Source organism: Neolamprologus brichardi, chromosome 16 (genome assembly GCF_056152115.1).
Source record: "Neolamprologus brichardi isolate AB-2024 chromosome 16, ASM5615211v1, whole genome shotgun sequence".
NCBI lineage: Eukaryota > Metazoa > Chordata > Actinopteri > Cichliformes > Cichlidae > Neolamprologus > Neolamprologus brichardi.
The window spans coordinates 10,234,046-10,253,307 of record NC_142119.1 but is presented as its reverse complement, the minus strand read 5'-3'; the positions used below and the strand labels follow the sequence as shown (position 1 = coordinate 10,253,307).

At 43.8% G+C, this 19,262-nt stretch overlaps 2 protein-coding genes across 2 annotated transcripts; both read right to left on the bottom strand.

Annotated features, from left to right (window-relative positions):
* Positions 1-476: 476 nt before the first annotated feature.
* LOC148098165 (uncharacterized) lies at positions 477-1,851 on the bottom strand. The gene is made up of 3 exons (XM_087829805.1): positions 1,681-1,851; positions 1,023-1,112; positions 477-852 (listed from the first exon to the last, which is right to left on the bottom strand). Exons 1-3 carry the CDS (start codon positions 1,805-1,807, stop codon positions 593-595), a joined length of 477 nt encoding a protein of 158 aa, XP_087685931.1. The 5' UTR covers positions 1,808-1,851; the 3' UTR covers positions 477-592.
* A 9,546-nt stretch (positions 1,852-11,397) lies between these two features.
* On the bottom strand, positions 11,398-12,357 carry LOC148098164 (olfactory receptor 13C2-like). The gene has a single exon (XM_087853085.1). It carries the CDS (start codon positions 12,352-12,354, stop codon positions 11,398-11,400), a length of 957 nt encoding a protein of 318 aa, XP_087709211.1. The 5' UTR covers positions 12,355-12,357.
* Between the last annotated feature and the right edge of the window lie 6,905 nt (positions 12,358-19,262).

The window sequence follows — 19,262 nt, the reverse complement described above, 5'->3', positions numbered from 1 at the left end:
TTTCATGTATGAATCGCTGTTACAATGAAAAATGTCAGTTAAATATATCATATAGGAGACACACACATTGATATACACTAAATATTTATTTCATTTCTCTTTTTTTGTGTCGCCAATTTATGCACCTGCTTGATTTAAACACTTATTGCACACTTTCTGTAAACTGCATTTCACTTCTCAAATATCACTGTGTGTCTCCTATATGATATATTTAACTGACTATTTTTATTGTGACAACCAATGATTTGTACAAGAAAATAATTACTTTTCACAATGTTGCCCAAACTTTTGCATCCCACTGTATTAGTATGTTTTGTCATTAGTATAATATGAAATAAATTCTACTTGTGTCAAGTCGGGTGCCAATATTTGCTGTGTAGTAGAACAGAGACATTTTGTCATTATAAATGTTTATTTGAAAAAATATAAATTCATTAACAAAAATATTTATCATAAATATATGAAATTTAACTATTTACAGAGAGACAGGAATAAAAAGGACCCAGCTTGGAGTGGAAGAGCCTCAGGGAGAAGGAGGAGAAAAATAAGAACATTGTTTCTGCCCTGGAGAGCCTGCTGCCTCATCAGAAAACTACTGATCATTAGGGTCCAATGTTTCCAAATTTAACACAGCTGTGCTGTTTTCAAAAGCTAATTTATAAATTTGAAATTTCACGAATTCTCGTGTCTGAGGCGGCATGCTCTCCAGAACAGGAACAAGGCCGAGGAGGAAATGTTCAGTTGGAGACGGGCGTGGCCTCTTTAGGGACTCCAGGATGGCCAGCTCCACCGCCGATGGACCGTCCTGGGACCCGTCCCTCGCCCGCCTTCGAGCTGTCCTCCTCTGTGGGCCTGTAAAACACAGCACAAAACAACACAAAGTAATGAGAAGGCTGCTACTAGATTTTCATTTTCAAAATTGAAAAAAACATGATATAAACAGATTGGTTGTAGATATTTAGTAAAGGTGATCACAAGGGAATTCAAGCAAGTAAAAAGCTGTCAGTGCTTGATGTTCATACCTGTGGGTGCAGCAGCAGGAGCTGAGGGACCAGGGACTGGGGAGCCAGGAGAAGAGACAGGGGAGGACTCTGCTGCATGATTACTTGACTCTATGAAGACAATATTAAATGTTAACAGGTTGAAGACAATAGTCATAGAGATTATTATATTATTATATACTTATTATTATATACAGTGGTCTCTCATTTATTGCAGCACATGAACAGTAGTCACAGTTCTCACAAGTTGATTCTCAAAGTGAAAACCTTTGTCGATTTTAAAACGTAAAAGTATTATGCCGCGCTTTTTCTCCGTCTGCGGCGCCACTTTTGTGCGCCTTTTTTGCTCCCGGTGCAGGTGTGTATTTCCGAATGAGGGTCATAGTTATGAGTGTTTTTGTGCTGTTTTTTTCTATTGGACGTGATGGTTATCAAAACCAAACATGATAAGTTTGGCAAGCGCAGGAGACACGACACGGAGGAGATTTGTCATTTGGGCTGCAGAATGCAATGCGCATCGTTGAAAGCTTTACGGTGCAATAAAAAAAATCAGCGAAAAGGCGAGGCAGTGACGGATGAACAGCGGGACTACTGTATACTGTTTATTAATAAACAAAATATGTTCCTGTATGACAACACGCATAAATTAACTGCCTACATTAACTCAATGTAAACATACCTTCTGACTGACACTCCCCTGCTGCCTCTTCGGGCTGTCCCTGGTCCTCGGGGGAGAAGTTCTCCACGGTCCGCACCATATTACCGCTTGTCTCCCGCGGGGTGAGGAAGGGGTCCAGAAACCCCATGACCGCGAAGAACTTCCATTTTCTCCCCGATCCTGCTGCAGACCCACTCCTCTTCTCCTTCTCAGTCTTCTTCTCCTTATTATAAGTGTCCCTGAGGCTCTTCCACTTTCTCCTGCAGATGTCCTCTGAATAAACGCATTATCTTGTTAGCGGAAAGGTATTTGTACATCAGTGGGAAAACAGCGGGACAGTAGGCGGGCTTGCTAGCTTTTGCGCGGGTTCATCGGGTCAGTCTGAAAATTAAAAAGAAGAAGGAATGAACTTACCAGGTTGCCCGATCTCCTCACTTATGTGTCTCCAAGCTAGGTCCTTTTTATTCCTGTCTCGGTAAAAGTAGTAGCTAGCATCATATAGCTCCGGGTGATTAGCCACGGCACTTATGAGCTTTTCCTCCATACTGAATGAAGAATGAAGGGCTTTGGCTGGATCTGCCCCTTTGACCTAGGTCAGAGCCACGTCACCAGGCTCCTGATTGGTTGTCGCGGCGCGATTTGACGCTGGAGTTCAGATTTTTCCAACTCGAGCGGTAGACGCGAAACGCGCGTATGCACAAAATGCAACACAAAAACTCACGCGCGTGGTTTTATTCGCGAGTCAAACGCACCAGACGCGCTACACTGACGCGCGTTTCACGCGTTTTGGCGTTTTGGCGTTTTGGCGACGCAAATCTGCTTCCGAATTTTCGCGGGACCCACAATCGCGCGTCATTGCGCTTTTCCATTGACTTTACATGTAAACCTGACGCTCTATTCGCGTCCATCGCGTTCGGTGTGAACACACCGTAAGGTTAGTGGAGGGCGGATCAATCCAAATGTCGATAGTACCTTCATCACCCAGACACAAGTCGGCATTAGTATCGGATCGATACTAGCCTGGTGAGATCGATTCTTTACTTTGAGTTCTGCTTGTTTACTATGCTGTGCTTTCGGCAAAGAGAAACAGCAAGGTCGCTGGACTCACCGCTCCTGTGTCAGCGAAGAGCAGGCACACTTTGCTCCCTCTCCCCCACTCTTATGTTTCGGTGTTGCGCTGTCACGTCATGTGACTTAGATACTTTGGGGGTTGTTAAGTTGTTTACATATTAATTATATTTTTACCAGTTGTTTTTGTTGTTGAGAATTTTAATTGTAATTTTTGTATTATAGTTTATCAACAGTATTTGTTTTAATTTGCTTACTGGTTTGCGTGCACTTAAGATTTTTTAAAAAAAAGAAAAAAAGATCACCACCACGGCAGACCCAATGGCATTTTCATGCTTCGCAGCATCATTTATTCTTGCAATAATCACACAGTTGCTGTAACAGTACATTCAACGGCTGCAGCTCTCCCGCTGCCAGCCATACACGCCACCACCACCAAACCTGCAGCTGCATCGCAGAACACGCCCTGCCACATACCCCCATCGCCCACTTCTGGCCGGGGAGCCATCCCACCGAACCTACTCCCCACTCCGCGAGCAGGCGAGGGAATCGGCCCGGACCATCGGCGCCCCATGCCCCGTCCCAGCGACGGGGAAGTGTCCACTCTGGAAGCCCCGGAGCTGGCCTGGTGGCCACCCATGTGGCAAGCAGCGGTGGCGCAGCAGGCGTGGAAGTGAGCCAGGGCTCACAGGGCAGCTAGGCAGACGGCCGGTGTTCCAGATTAACTGGCGTCGCAGATTAACTGGCTTTGCTCGAACAGAGGTGTGGTAGACTTGCGTTTCAGAAGCTGCTACCGACAAACCAGCAAAAAAAACGCCAATGGGGATAAAGACACAAGGGGAAATCCAGTAAATCCAGTAAATGGGCTCTCCTGGAGCTTCAAAATGGCGATGGTGCAGCGTTGTAGCACAACTACAAAGAAACATAACCCCATTTTCTTTAAACTGTATTCACCTCACAATGAACACAACTAAGGATTGATATAGGAACATATCAACATCTACAGCATATATATAACCTACAATCTTTACATGCAACGTCATAGGACGCTAACAAACCCTAACATAAAGTTTAATCCTTACAATTATACATGTACAGCCACATGGCTAATAACAATAGCCGCGATAGCCACTAGCATGTCATCGTTAGTGGCTTAAACTCTTGTTCACAACAAATTAACTCACCCAGAAGAATCCGAGCAGTAACAAAACTTTTTTCTGGTTAACACTAGAATTACTGAGCTTTTTTTCCCCTGGTGCAAGTCCCTACTACTAGATTTACTAGCCCTGGACAAATTTACGTAAATTCCCCTGACCTTAAAACCTCCTAGCACCCCGCTGAGATTTTCACAGGCCTTCAGCTCCATTGTTCTCCTGCTTTTGTTGTGCAAACACACCCTCCCCCAACCCCCAACCATGAGAGATTTGGGTCTTTCCTTACCTGCAAAGCTACTTTCCTTCCTTACCTGCAGCGTACAATACACCATAGTAGTTTCTATGTGCAATATTTCTCATATGCAATATTAGTTCTTGTCAATCCTTGTTACTACATTTCATGCCTGTCCATAAACATATATACACAGAGTTGTATGTATGTCCAGATGTCGGAGATTGCCGCAAATTTGTCTGTTTTCACCCATTCTGCCCGCGTGTCCTTGCCATCAAATCGAAGGTGTTGCATAATTGAAATGAATCTATCATCGGGTCTAACAGGCAAAGGAAGCTTTGGAGCACACTTGTAATCTTACGCTGTCGGAAGATAAACAAATACAAAATGGTAAATTTACATGAACCTCACTCTAAATGGGTTTATATAAATATCATATGTAATATGGCAATGACAAACCTTAGCAGACTCTGTGGGTCCAGCTTGTGCAGTGAAGCACGAACGATTTGCTACTGCACTGGGCAATCCAATGCCATCTTGTGCCGTGTGGCTCAGACAGGGCTTTCCAGTACCACGGTGCCTCTTCCATGGAGGCATGTTGGGTTCTTGTTCCGTCTTGTTCTAATTCTTCTGAGGAGGTATCAGTGGCCTGCTGGACAAATGAAACCTCTCCTCCATCAGAATCTGCTTCGTCCACTTCCTGAAGCAAGGCCAAAGCCTGTTGCGCGGAAAGGTTCTTCCTGCATGGCAGTGATACGGAGGCCATCCTGATGTGCGTTCTCAGAAATGCGAACAAGAAATGATTCTCCCACCTGCGTTGGTCTGCTTTTATGCACAGCACTGTGATGTAGTCAAGCAATGCCACTTCCTCACATACACAGTGACATTAGAACAATGGAAGATCTGTGCTGAGAGTCAAGGAAGGTGTGAATGTGTGTCTTTTATATTTGCAGGTCAGTCAATGTGTGGGATATTTTGTATAGATACGGCAGGCATTTCTGAAAGTTGTAACACAGAGGTTTGGCCTGACTTGGATCCAAGCAGTAACAAAACTCCTTTCCAGTTAATAACAATTTCCAGCTAGTCAATTCCACCGTACATCCAACTGAATAAAAGCAACCACGCTTTCCACTTGGGCAAAAAATGACTTTTTCTTCCTCTCCCTTTTTCCTGATATCTGTAGCTGCTACGCAGTGAACGGCAGGAGGCGGTACTTCCCCCTGTATACTTCAAGGACCATCAGGACATTATAGACATCTTCTATTTTATTAATTCTCAACAAAATTATTTAACTTAACAAAACTTAACAGTGAACTCAAAATGCTAACATCACTCATAACACACTAAAACCCTTAGTAAATCTCCAGGGTTACATTATGCCTCTAACACTCTGCCTATTGCCTTCATATTAAATAATTTTTTGAACAATAATTTTTAAAAATATTTCTTCTTGACGATCTAGTGAAATTCCAAACAGCACAAAATCTATTCAAAGCAAAAAATAAAGAACTGCCAGGTAATATTCTGAGTATGGTATTTTTTTTGAAAGAAGGAAGTTATAATTTAAAGGGTTTTTGTAACTTCAAAACAGGGAAGGTACGTACTACAAGAAAAGGCTTTTGTGTTTCTGTTCATGGAGTGAAACTATGGAACAGTCTGAATATGGAATTAAAGCAATGTCCAAACATAAAACAGTTCAAAAAGAGTTATAAAAATATGATCTTCTCGGACTATAAAGAAAAGGAAAATATTGAAATTAAGTGAATGTCTCTATTTAAAAAAAAAAATCATGATGTGATATTATAGTATATAGTATATCCGAAATCTGTTCACTATTGTTATTACAAATTAGTAAAGAAGCTGACTAAATATTAACTGATAATTTATGGCAAAGGGGTGGGATTAAATAAGTGTTTACTTCTTCCCACTCCCTTTCAACATGTAAATTAATCAGAGCGTTTTTTTGTATGTATTTTGTATAGTATTTTTTTCTCTCTTATTTTCTTTTCTAAATGTACCTGTATATTGTTCACATGTTGAAATTAATTACCAATCAATCAATCAATCAATCAATCAATCAATCAATCAAAATCCTGATGGGGCGATCGTGGCTCAAGAGTTGGGAGTTCGCCTTGTAATCGGAAGGTTGCCGGTTCGAGCCCCGGCTTGGACAGTCTCGGTCGTTGTGTCCTTGGGCAAGACACTTCACCCGTTGCCTACTGGTGGTGGTCAGAGGGCCCGGTGGCGCCAGTGTCCGGCAGCCTCGCCTCTGTCAGTGCACCTCAGGGCAGCTGTGGCTACAATGTAGCTTGCCATCACCAGTGTGTGAATGTGTGTGTGAATGGGTGGATGACTGGATATGTAAAGCGCTTTGGGGTCCTTAGGGACTAGTAAAGCGCTATATAAATACAGGCCATTTACCATTTACCATTTACAAAATGTTCAGCAGTGGCTTTTTGGAGGTTGAAGACATTGAGATGAGTCCATTCAGAGACCTGGCAAATTCTAGACCCTCTTGAGCACGTGACTGAAGAGCAATGGCATAAGTTGAATGAGGTGAGGCAATCTTTTCAATCTTTGTTTTTAGATACACCGCGGCAAACTGATGTCATAACTCACAACATCATCTTTAAAGACACGATCCCTGTTCGTCTTAAGCCTTACAGGATACCAGATAGTCGGACTGTTGAAAAAAGGAGGTTCAGATGATGCTGGAGTGATTGAGCCATCAAGGAGTGAGTGGTCAAATCCCATTGTACTTGTTCCAAAGAAAAACTCCCCACAACTTCGATTTTGTTCAGACTTAAGAAAGCTAAAAAGTATTTCCTGTTTTAATTCTTATCCAATGCCACGCATCGTTGAGCCACTGGAAAGACTAGGAATGGCCTGTATGGTAAATGGCCTGTATTTATATAGCGCTGTACTAGTCCCTAAGGACCCCAACGCGCTTTACATATCTAGTCATCCACCCATTCACACACACATTCACACACTGGTGATGGCAAGCTACATTGTAGCCACAGTCGCCCTGGGGCGCACTGACAGAGGCGAGGCTGCTGGACACTGGCGCCACCGGGCCCTCTGACCACCACCAGTAGGCAACGGGTGAAGTGTCTTGCCCAAGGACACAATGACCGAGACTGTCCAAGCCGGGGCTCGAACCAGTAACCTTCCGATTACAAGGCGAACTCCCAACTCTTGAGGAAAGTCTAAATACTGGGGTGCAACGATACACAAAATTCACGGTTTGGTTCGGTTCGATACTTTGGTGTCACGGTTCAATATTTTTTCGATACAAAAAAATGTTCATGCTTTTTTAATTTGTCATTTATTAAAATTATAAATATATATTTTAACTCAAAAGTACAGTTTTTAAATTTAATGTTGCTGAAATAACAAAGTAATAAAAAAACATTAATCTATCTGATCGAGAAATCACTCATCTTTGGAAAAGAGAGTTTATTACAGAGAAATGTCTCTTTCCAAAATAAAAGCTATACTATACGCTTCTTCTAGGCTATATTCTCAGCAGCATATTAACCATATTAGGTCCCCATAAGGAGAATCATGTGCTAACGGCTGTCTAAATGACTCGGGTAAAGTTTGTAGCATGCGTGCTTGTTGTTTTTGTCTGCTTCCACTTGTCTTTGCACTAGGATGATGTCGGAGTAAATGTGCAGTCATATTTGTTGTGTTCCCACTAGTGCTGTCAGTGTTAATCTCGTTTAAATGACGTTAACGCCACAACACGGCAAATCTCCGTTAACGAGCTACTGCGCTAACGCACTAGTTCCCACCAATGTAATTGAGCATTGCGTGGCACATCCAACATAATGTTTTACTTTAGTCCATGACGCGCTTACCTTCAGGGTCATACGTCACATGAAAATCAAAATAGTTCCAAACGCCAGATCTGAATGAGGGTGGGGGAGGTTCAATTTGCCATGTTGCAACGTGAGCTTAACTTCTGTCTCGCTAGCTTTCTCTGCGGTCAGTGAATCTGTGTTCGACTACTCTGCCTAGGCTGCACTGTCGAGCGCAGATCCACTGAACGCTCAACACAGACAGCATCGTCAGAAGAAAAGTTGATAAAATAAATTTAAAAATTTGCATTGTTCGATACATATGCGTACCGAACCGAAAGCACCGTATCGAATGGTTCAATATCGATACGAGTATCGTTGCACGCCTACTAAATACATCACCTTAGATTAGTGTAAGGGTTACTGGCCTTTATCCTGTAAAGAATACACAGCTTTTCAGATTCCAGGAATAGGTTTTTTTTAGTACACCACTGCATTTTGGTCTTCACTGGGGCACCTGCAACTTTTCGAAGGTTGATGGACATTACCCTTAATGGTTGTTTCAAGTTTGCAGCTGCCTACCTGGATGATGTGGCAATTTACAGTGAATCTTGGGAGGAAAACCTGCAGCATCTAAAGGTTGTGATGGTAAAGATCCAGAAGGCTGGTTTGAATGTGAGCAAGTGTGCCTCGGCACAAGAAGAAGTGAAAGATCTAGGATACATTGTTGGCCATGGACAAATAAAGCCGCAAATTAAAAAAATAAAAGCTATACAAACAATCCCCAGACTGAGAAAACAAGAAGCAAGTGAGGTCATTTCTGGGCTTTGTTATGGTCCTGGGTCGGTGACCCAGTGTTTTTGTTTTTGTACTTTTACTTTTGATTTCATCATGGTTTGTGACTGTTTGTGTTTTGGGTTTCTGTCCCAGTGTTTCTAGCTCCCTAGTTTCGTGGTACTTCCCGAGTTCTGATTTTTAGGTTTTGTTATTCGACCTCCCAGTGTTAATTCTGTGCTCCCTTTGTTCTGTGTCATCCCTATCTGTGTATCCCCTCTAGTCGGGACTCTGTGTAAAGCCCACGTCTCTGAGTCTGTGTCTTCGCGTGTGTTTTGAGTTTCCTGTCTTATTGTGAAAGTCTGTGTCTTATGCCAGTGTGTTCAATTTGCGTTTCCCCTGTCTCGTCTTGTCGATCACAATCAGCTGTGCCTCCCTCCTGTGTGTAGTTTCCTCGTTCCCTTCAGTGTATTTATAGTGGGTGTTCACTCATGTTCGTTGGTAGTCTGTCTGTGTTTCTTCCCTGCGTGTTTCTCCCAGAGTCTTCCATTCGGGTTCATTTTGTTAGTCACTCCCAGACTAGGTCACCTTTAGGTTTTGTTTCTGTGCGCCGTGTTTCTGATTGTGCCACCAGTGTGATAATAAAAGTTCGCTCACTTCCAAGCCAGTGCCTGCCTCTGGATCTTGTCTCTCATTCATCACACGTCTGCCCCGCAGCCGTGACAGGCTTGGTTGGATGGTATCCAAGTTTTATTCTCCATCTCTCAACCTTGGCAGCCCCTCTTATAGAATTAATGAGAAAAAACACCTCTAAGTGACGTGGAATGATGGCTGTGAACATGCCTTCCAATCTTTAAACAGAGTTTTCTGAAGCACCTGTTTTGCAAAGCCCTGGATCAGAGAGAAGCTGGTTTAAAAAAAAACTTGCACTTTTCTTAAGTAAGAAGCTGTTTGACAGGGAGAAAAAGGTACTCTGCAGTAGAAAAAGAAAGACTGGCAATTAAATGGCCTGCTGACTCTTTGAAATATTACCTCCTTGGAAGAGAATTTATGCTTCAGACGGATCACAGACCCCTGGTATGGATGCACTCCAAGCCACATCAAAATGCAAGGATACTGTGCTGGTGCCTAGTGCTCCAGCCTTACCAGTTCACCATCCAGCATTTTCCAAGAATCTTATTGTCCAAGAATCTTATTGCTGACTATCTTTCCATTTGCCAGATATGTGTCAACCAGAAGGCAGGGTAGTGAGTAATGTTGGGAAGCACTAATGCAGCAATATGTTTGCAAGTTACCTCTGTAGTAGCTATCTTGTTTTTCTTGTAAAGAGGAAGCCCGACTTAATTGCAGTTCTTTTATAGGCCAGTTTGAATTGAGAAGGTGTGGTCTCAGAGTATATAAAGCTGGCAGGAAACGGATAGGGGGGCATTTTGGAAGTTGCTGAACACATCAGACATTACTCAGTTAAGAGTAATGTCTGATGTGTTCCACACCACACCACTCTGCTTAACATTTTCTAACCAGCCTATAGCACATATAAACAACAGATGCCGACCTTTTCCTCTGTACTTTTTCACCTCAACTGTTTCACTTTTGTTTGTCCATCTTTATCAAAGATGGACTTCCATACTAAACTCTGTTCTACAAGGTGCATGAGAACACAAGGAAGACAGGGTCGACTGAGATTTGATTGGGGAATCCAGTGTCAGTAATGAAAATGAACAATGGGTTGCTGTGATGGTGAGCAGCAGCCCTTCAGGCCGGCCTGTATAATTGTATTGACAAAGAAAAATAATTATACCGACCGGTCGATCCACTGGGCTAATGCCCAGTATGCCAGATTACCAGTCTCTGAACACAACCCACATACTTGACTGTGCTGCTTAACCAGCAAATTTGTTTTCCTTACAAATGTGACATTATGTGCAGGTAAATAAACAGGGTTTCCAGCAGTACAAGATTCATTGCCAAAAAGCAAAACCGACAAAACACGCATTTCCTTCCTACTTATGCTATGTTTATATACATGCCACTCAGATATCACGTCACATATAGAGTAATAAATGAACCAGTGAAAGAGACAGGATAAATAGTCAATGTAACAATGAAAACAACCCAGGTAAATGGAGCTCTAATTAAATCCAAATAAATGATAGCAGATTTAACAAAATACATCTAATGTAAAGCTAATTAAAATTTCTACATTTCTGTGCTTTATCATTATTCATTCTTTATAAATTTATTTCTTGAATTAATAAATTAACGAAATTCGACAATATTAATGTCGAATTTCAGTTGATTTTTTTTCAGTTAGCTGTACCTAAATCACAGTTGGTGTCTATATAAAGAACAGTGCATTTGTATAACTTTTTTATTAATTCCTCTTAGTTTTCATGTTATTAGAACTTTTCATGTCTGAAACTATAATTCTCACACTCTATTCTCTTACTGAGCTTAACAAGTGGACACTTAAAAAATAAAATCAAGAAAAATGTAAATCGACAGGTGTAGAAGAGAGCTATGAGAACATTAATCAACAGTAAAAGAGGTTATTATATCAACATGAAAAGACTATTTCCTCTTACTAAGGTACCTGTAGGAACAGTTCCACTTTTATGTTATGAATCATCAGTACTATCAATTTTAATATTACTAGTAATATTTAAACAGCAAAATAAATAATACTGATGTCAAGCAATTTTTTATTTTATTTTATATTTTTTTCCACAGATAATACCACAATGATTTTGCCCTGACAAAGCAGCTTTTTTAGATGTTTTGAAATTTCCTTCATTTTGAGCCCATATACAAATGGATTAAACAAAGGGTGATAGAGCACTATTTGTAATGTCATTATTATGCGTGCAGTTTTTGGAAAATCTAGTTCCACCCGAGCTATGCTTGTATCATACACAAAAAACACAGAGGCACTGATTAAAACTAAGAGATGGGGTAAACAAGTCTCTGCAGCTTTCTTCCTAATTTCTTTGCAACTTTGATAAGAAATAATAAATATTATTGTGTATGTGAAAACTATGAAGAGCATAGGAAGTATTACAAGATCTAGTAATGCAATCACACCAAAGACAGTAATTAATCTTGATCTTTGACACTGAAGAGTGTAAACTGCATTATTACAAAATATTCCTTTTATATTAGAGTCACACAATTTAGCTTCAGCACTCGCTATTGCTTGGACAGCAACATGACAAGCAGGTACAAGCCAAGCCACAACAAGGAAAATACTCACAGTAGTTTTTGTCATGATAGTTTGATATTCCAGAGGTTTACATATAGCCACATATCTGTCATAGGCCATGGCAGCCAAGAGAGGTAACTCTGAACCACCTAGAGTGTAAAACATAAAAAACTGAAAGAGACAGGCTGAATATGTTGTGACTTGTTTTTCAGATAAAAAGTCAATCAGAAGTTTTGGGTAAATAGTTGTGCTGTAAAGAACAGAGTTAAGTAGCAAGGCTGCAATGAAAATGTACATAGGCTCATGGAGGTTTTTGTGAGTAAAAATTAAATACACAATAGTATAATTAGTGCAGATTATTAGAATATATAATGTAAACATAGTAAAAAAGAAAATATATCTGTAGTTGTTAATTTCCGTGTACCAGTCCAGAGTTAGAAAGGTAACATTTAACTCTTTATCCATTATTGTTTTCAAAGACAAAACATTTGCTCATAAAACAAATTGCATAACAACTATTGAATAGAAAACCTTTAGAATTATTCCAACATGCAACAGGTGTTTTTCTGCTTTTCATAAAGGTCTCTGAACTTAAAACATATCTTGGACAGCATTCATTACCAAGATGCATACAGTTATTCCTACAAGTCTGTGGCAGGTTTTTATTAGTTTGCTTCATCCTCAAGGGAGGGAGAGTTTTGAAACACCATTGTTCTGCCTTTTTGTAATTGATGCTTTGGGAATGTACAATTATTCCTTCCATTCTGTTCAATGTGAACATTCAGGATGGAAACGCTATCTCTCCTTATAAGTATAAAATTAAAAGTAATACAATAGAAGAGTAAAAAATAAAAATGAATAAAGTCAATATGAACAGTTGTCTCTCATACAGCAGTTTCAAGGTGCCAACATATGCTTTCAACATACAATAAATGTTGTTCTCAAATCATTGATTAGGTGACTTCATAGCAGTATTCATGTTGGTGATGTCTTTTGTGCAAAAACTGTTCAAAAGTCTTCTTTTGTTTGTCCTGTATCATTAGCCCAAGAACAGAAATTCTTATACAAACTAAGTGCAAAAATAAGTAATGCAATTTGCATATGACCAGAACAATAAAACTGTGGGTTATTTGATTATGTTCATCAGTGTGACAGCCTGGGTAGAAGAAACTTTCTCTGTAGTGTGTAGTTTTTGTAAACAGCGCTCTGTAGCACCTGTCTGAAGGCTACAGTTTAAAGAGTTTGTGTCCAGAGTGTGAGGGGTTTGCAGAAATGCTTTCTGCCCATATCCTAACCCAGGACGTGAACACGTTCTGGATGAAAGGAGTCTCTCAAGATTCAAAATCATTTTTCTGTGGTCAAACTTTCAAATGTTTTTTAGTGTTCCTGTGCAAAAGAGAGTGTGGGTTTTGATTTGTATTCAAGTTTTATGGCAATAGTTTCTCCATTGTAAGATGGACTCACACACGCAATGGGTGTGTTCACAGTTTTCTGTGAGTGTCATATGTTTTGGTTTAATTCCTGTTAGGATTTGCTAGTTCTTAGGTTTTGGTTTCTGTGCTCCCTCTGTTTAGTGTCTAGTCTGTGTCTTTCTGCTCTCCCTGGTCCCACATCACCTGTCTAAGTCATCCTGTGTCTCCCATTTCCTGATTACCACCTTGTGTGTTTTAGTTCTTTGCCATTCCCTGCTTGTTGTCGCATTGTACCCTCATACATGTGGGGTTTTCCTGTGCTCCATGTTTCCCTGTAACTCCTGGTTTCCTGTTCCATAGCCCTAACTTCTAGTTTTCCTGTTTTGTTTTTGTTTTGAAATGTTCAAGTGTTTTACATGAAAATAAATTTCTCAGAACATCACAATCATTGTCTTGTGCTGACTGAATTCCTCCTTGCATGAATAAACAGTAACGCGTTACTTGCGTTACTTGCGTTACTTGCGTTACTTGCGTTACTTGCGTTACTTGCGTTACTGCCCATCTCTGTCCAAAATACAACTCCAGTAGCGTGACTTCTTTTGGGTCTGTCTAGCACAGGCCCACCGCTGGAACGAGACAATTTAACTACACAGCAAAAGCATTGTAGCATGTAGCCTAAAGTAGATAACTCATAAGCTGGAGAGGAAATGGCGTGTCACAAATTTAGTAGATCACCCTTTAGCCTGGAGAAATAGTTTGTTGCTTTATAAGAAAGCCCTCTGCAAAGCCAGAACATCTTACTATTCATCACTGATTGAAGAAAATAAGAACAACCCTAGGTTTGTTCTTATGCACTGTAGCCAGGCTGACAAAAAGTCTGAGTACTGTAGAGCCAACTGTGATGTTTATAGAGATTTTATTTTGAAAGATCGAATGTATGGCGGAAGGAGAATATAGAAAAGAGAGAGAACGAAAAACGTTACATGAACAAGTTAGCGCTGCTGACTGTGTTGCCACTGCAAGCCTGAGAATTAAAGAATGGAACTGAGAAATACTGAACGTGTCATCATTAATGTTTGAGGCATGCAAACTTACATTGGCTACAAGAGTAAAGGCTACAACCAAAGTAAGACGAAGGAAGTTGCCCTGCCCGGAGCTTAGGAGACAAGAACATGGCTGCACATGCTTCTCCACTTCCACCCTTCGACACGGAGACCGACCTCGGTTCTGTCGGCCCTTGCTGGATGAAATGGCTTCAGAGGTTTGAAAACTACACCACAGCAATGACTATTACTGGAGATGCGAGATTAAGAGCATTATTGCTGCATGTGGCTGGTGAAAAAGTGCATGACGTTTACAACACGTTAGCAACAGATGGCGACAAGTACGCAGATACAAAACAGAAACTGTCAGCATTCTTTGCGCCTAAGAAAAATGTGCAGTATCAGATTTATCTGTTCAGGAAAGTGATGCAGGAGTCAGGTGAAACGTTGGACAACTATCACACCAAGCTTAGGATTTTAGCCAAAAACTGTGAGTTTGCAGTTATGACTGCAGAGATTAAAACACAAATTATCCAAAGCTGTACATCATCACGGCTGCGTGAGATGCGTGATGGGGACTGAGACTTCAGCCATACAACTTCAGAGTGGAATACAGAAAAGGTGCTGATAATCCAGCTGACTTTATGTCACATCATCCAGTGCCAACACAGGAGAATGAAAGTGCTCGTGCATGTAAGGTTGCAGAAGAGTATGTTAATTTCTTCTCTTATCACTCCACCCCAAAAGCCATGACACTTCAGGAGATAAAAACAGAGACTCTGAAAGACCAGTTTCTGCAGGAAGTCATCGGTCACATCAGGAACAACACGTGGCATCTAACAGATAAATCCCAGCATGCTGACATTTTGAAATCATTCAAACGTGTTCAAAGTGAACTAACAATAGCTGACTCATCTGACTTCATACTCAGAGGTACGAGGATAGTTATTCCAACGGTCCTACAAGAAAAAGCATTACAACTGGCACACAAAGGGCACCAGGGTATCGTCAAGACCAAAGCGCTACTATGTACCAAAGTATGGTTCCCAGAGATCGATCGGAAAGCAGAATCTGCAGTTCAAAACTGTCTGCCATGCCAAGCTAGCACACTTGTTACAACGGGCTGGTCCGGACCGGCCTAATTTGAGAAACATGAAACACGTTGTGTACCTTCATGTTGCGCGGGAGGGCCAGTCACTGGATTCAGGACGGCTTGCACAGAAAAGGGTCCAAGGAACAGGGGGACTTGGACTCAGTCCGCAGAGTGATGTTCCTAGAGGAAAGCCATACCTGCTGGCCCACCCGATAGGCCGGTGTAGGGACGCGGCGGCGGTCAGCCAGTCTCTTGTTTTGTGTGCTCGTACGCAGTAGGGCCGCTCGAGTCGCCCGCCAGATCCGTCGACAGCGCCTCATGTGATGTTGCACGGAAGGTACGGCCACCTCTCCTTCCGTGATGGAGAGGAGTGGGGGTTGATACCCCAGGGATGCTTCGAAGGGAGAGACACCCGTAGCGGCCGACGTGCTAGAGTTATGGGATTATTCGGCCCACGCCAACTGCTCACTCCACGACGACTGGTTGGAGGAAACGACGCAGCGCAGCATGGCCTCCAGCTCCTGGTTCGCTCGCTCAGTCTGCCCATTAGTCTGCGGGTGGAAACCAGAAGACAGGCTGACCTGGACCCCCAGCTCGGTACAAAACATCTTCCACACCCGAGAGGTGAACTGGGGTCCACGGTCAGAAACAATGTCTAGAGGAATGCCGTGAAGGCGGAAAACATGCTTGGTCAAGAGCTGGGCAGTCTCTAGAGCGGTAGGTAAGGGCAACAAAATGGGCAGCCTTAGAAAAACGGTCAATGATGGTGAGTATAACAGTTTTACCAGAGGACGGAGGGAGGCCAGTGATGAAGTCCAGAGCGACGTGCGACCACGGCTGTCTGGGGACAGGCAGTGGTCTGAGGAGTCCCGATGGAGGGGAGTTGGACGTCTTATTTCGGGCGCACACAGGACATGCGGCCACATACTCCCGGACGTCCTGAGAGAGTGAGGGCCACCAAAACAGTCTTTGTAAAAAGGTGACAGTACGGTTCCTGCCCGGATGGCAGGTAAACCGTGCGGTGTGTGCCCAGTGGATGACCTTACCCCTGACCACTGAGGGAATGTACAATCTACCTGCTGGACCGGTGCCGGGGTCGGGATCTTGTTGCTGAGCATCTCGGACCACCCTTTCTATCTCCCAGGTGAGGGTCCCCACAATGCATGAGGCCGGCAGAATGGGCCTCTCCTTCTCCTCAGGGTCTGCATCTGGCGCGAACTGGCGTGACAAGGCGTCTGGTTTTGTATTCCGGGACCCGGGCCTGTAGGTAATGGTTAGGTTAAACCATGCAAAAAACAATGCCCACCTGGCCTGTCGGGCGTTCAGGCGCTTAGCCGCTTGGAGGTAGGCGAGGTTCTTGTGGTCTGTCCACACGATAACAGGATGTCCGCTCCCCTCCAACCAGTGCCGCCACTCCTCCAGCGCCAACTTGATGGCAAGAAGCTCCCGGTCGCCCACGTCGTAATTCCTTTCAGCATGAGTGAGCCGACGGGAGAAAAAGGCACAGGGGTGTAGTTTACTTTCCTTGCGCTGAGAGAGAACCGCCCCAACTCCCGAATCAGAAGCGTCCACTTCCACCACGAACAGCAGGGCGAGGTCAGCTTGGGCCAGGATGGGGGCCGAGGCAAACAGACTCTTGAGACGGTCGAATGCTTGCTGAGCTGCTGGAGACCACAGGTACGGCTGTTTGGGTGATGTAAGTTGTGTGAGAGGCAGTGCTACCTTACTGAAGTCCCGGATGAAACGTCTGTAGAAGTTGCTGAATCCCAGAAAACTTTGCAACTTCCTCCGGGTGCCGGGCACAGGCCACTCCAACACAGCTTTGACCTTAGCCGGGTCCGCTCGCAACCGGCCCTGTTCAATGATGAAACCCAGAAAAGAGACAGTTGAGGCATGAAACTCACACTTCTCCGCTTTACAAAACAGCCGATTCTCCAGCAGGCGGCGCAACACCAGTCTCACATGCTTAACATGCTCAGCTCTGGATCTGGAGAAAATCAGAATGTCGTCAAGGTAAACAAACACGAAGTGGTTCAAAAAATCTCGTAGAACGTCATTTACCAGGGCTTGGAAAATGGCAGGGGCGTTAGTGAGTCCGAACGGCATTACCAGGTACTCGAAGTGGCCCGGATGGATGTTGAAGGCCGTCTTCCACTTGTCCCCCTCGCGGATGCGGACCAGGTGATAAGCATTGCGGAGATCAAGTTTGGTGAAATGGGTGGCTCCTTGAAGGAGTTCAAAAGCTGAGGCGAGCAGAGGTAGAGGATATTTGTTTTTGATAGTGATCTTGTTCAGTCCCCGATAGTCAATGCAGGGGCGCAGGGTCGTGTCTTTCTTTTCAACAAAAAAGAAGCCTGCACCCAAGGGAGAGGTGGAGGGACGGATGATGCCTGCTGCCAGGGAGTCGGTAATGTAGCGCTCCATAGACTCGCGCTCAGGTTTCGAGATACTGTAGAGTCGGTTAGTGGGCAAGGGGGCGCCTGGGAGCAAATCAATCCCGCAGTCGTACGGACGGTGGGGGGGCAGCGATTGGGCCCCGTCTTTGCTAAAGACTCGACCTAGATCATGATATTCGGCGGGCACGGTTGACAAGTCGGGGCGAGTGGGCGGCCCCGCAGGGTCGTCTGACATGCAACCCAGCACCGCAGAGCGTAAACACTGCTCATGGCAATGGGTGCTCCACCCCACGATACATCCCTTGGCCCAATCAATCTGTGGATTGTGTCGCTGGAGCCAGGGGAATCCCAAAACTAAGGGTGTGTCAGGTGCCTTGAAGAGAAACAGGAACATCTGTTCAGTGTGATTGCCAGAGAGAGTGAGTGTGATTTCTTGAGTGCGGTGAGTGACTGCCTGCCATTAAGTGCTGACACTTTGAGCGTTTCAGGGAGAGGAACAACAGGCAAACCCATCTTGTGGGCCAAAGCCTCATCCAAAAAACTTTGTTCAGCTCCCGAGTCTATTAGTGCATCACAAGAATGGGTGCGGGAAAGAAACCGTAATTTAGCGGGGCAGCTGAGGTGGAGGAATGTATTCACCGGCGCACCCGTCAGTATCCCCACCTTTACTGACGGGCTGAGTCTTTTAGCCGTGAGGGACAGGCGTCCCGCACACAAAACACTTACCCACCAGTTGTCTTCTGCTCCGGGTGAATTTAGTCCGTCCCAGCTGCATGGGTTGCTCCTCGTCAGCAGGTGAGTCCGGTCCCTCCTCTCTCCACTCGAGAGACGGGAGTCCAGTCGGAACTCCTACGCCCCCTACTGACCGTCGCCCATCTCCAGTCCGCCTGCCAAACTCCCGCATATGGTCGTCTAGACTTATACACATGTTAACCAGGGCACTTAACGATTTAGGAAGCTCTTTAGTGGCCAACTCACGTTTGACATTCTCATTTAAGCTGTTTAGGAATGCTCCTCGGAGCGCCTTTTCCTCCCAGCCCGTCTCCTCGGCCAGGATCCAAAAGTCCACGGAGAAATCTGCCACGCTCCGCCGGCCCTGCTTTAAAGTAAACATGCGATGAGCAGCACTGTCAGGGTTAGATCCTTTGTCAAACACACACCGAAATTTGCTCAAAAAAATCACTATATGAGATGGAGGGTTGTGCGCTCAGGACTGCTTGAGCCCATAGTAGTGCTCGTCCGGTCATGAGCTCCACCATGAGGGTGATCTTGGCAATATCAGGGGCATAAGCTCGAGTCTGCTGCCTAAAAATCAGAGAGCATTGAGTCAAAAATCCCCAGCTTTTGTCCAACTCTCCACTGAATTTTTCAGGTACAGGCAACGTGTGTTCACGCTGAGGGGGAGGTGGAGATGGAGGAAGGGGACAGG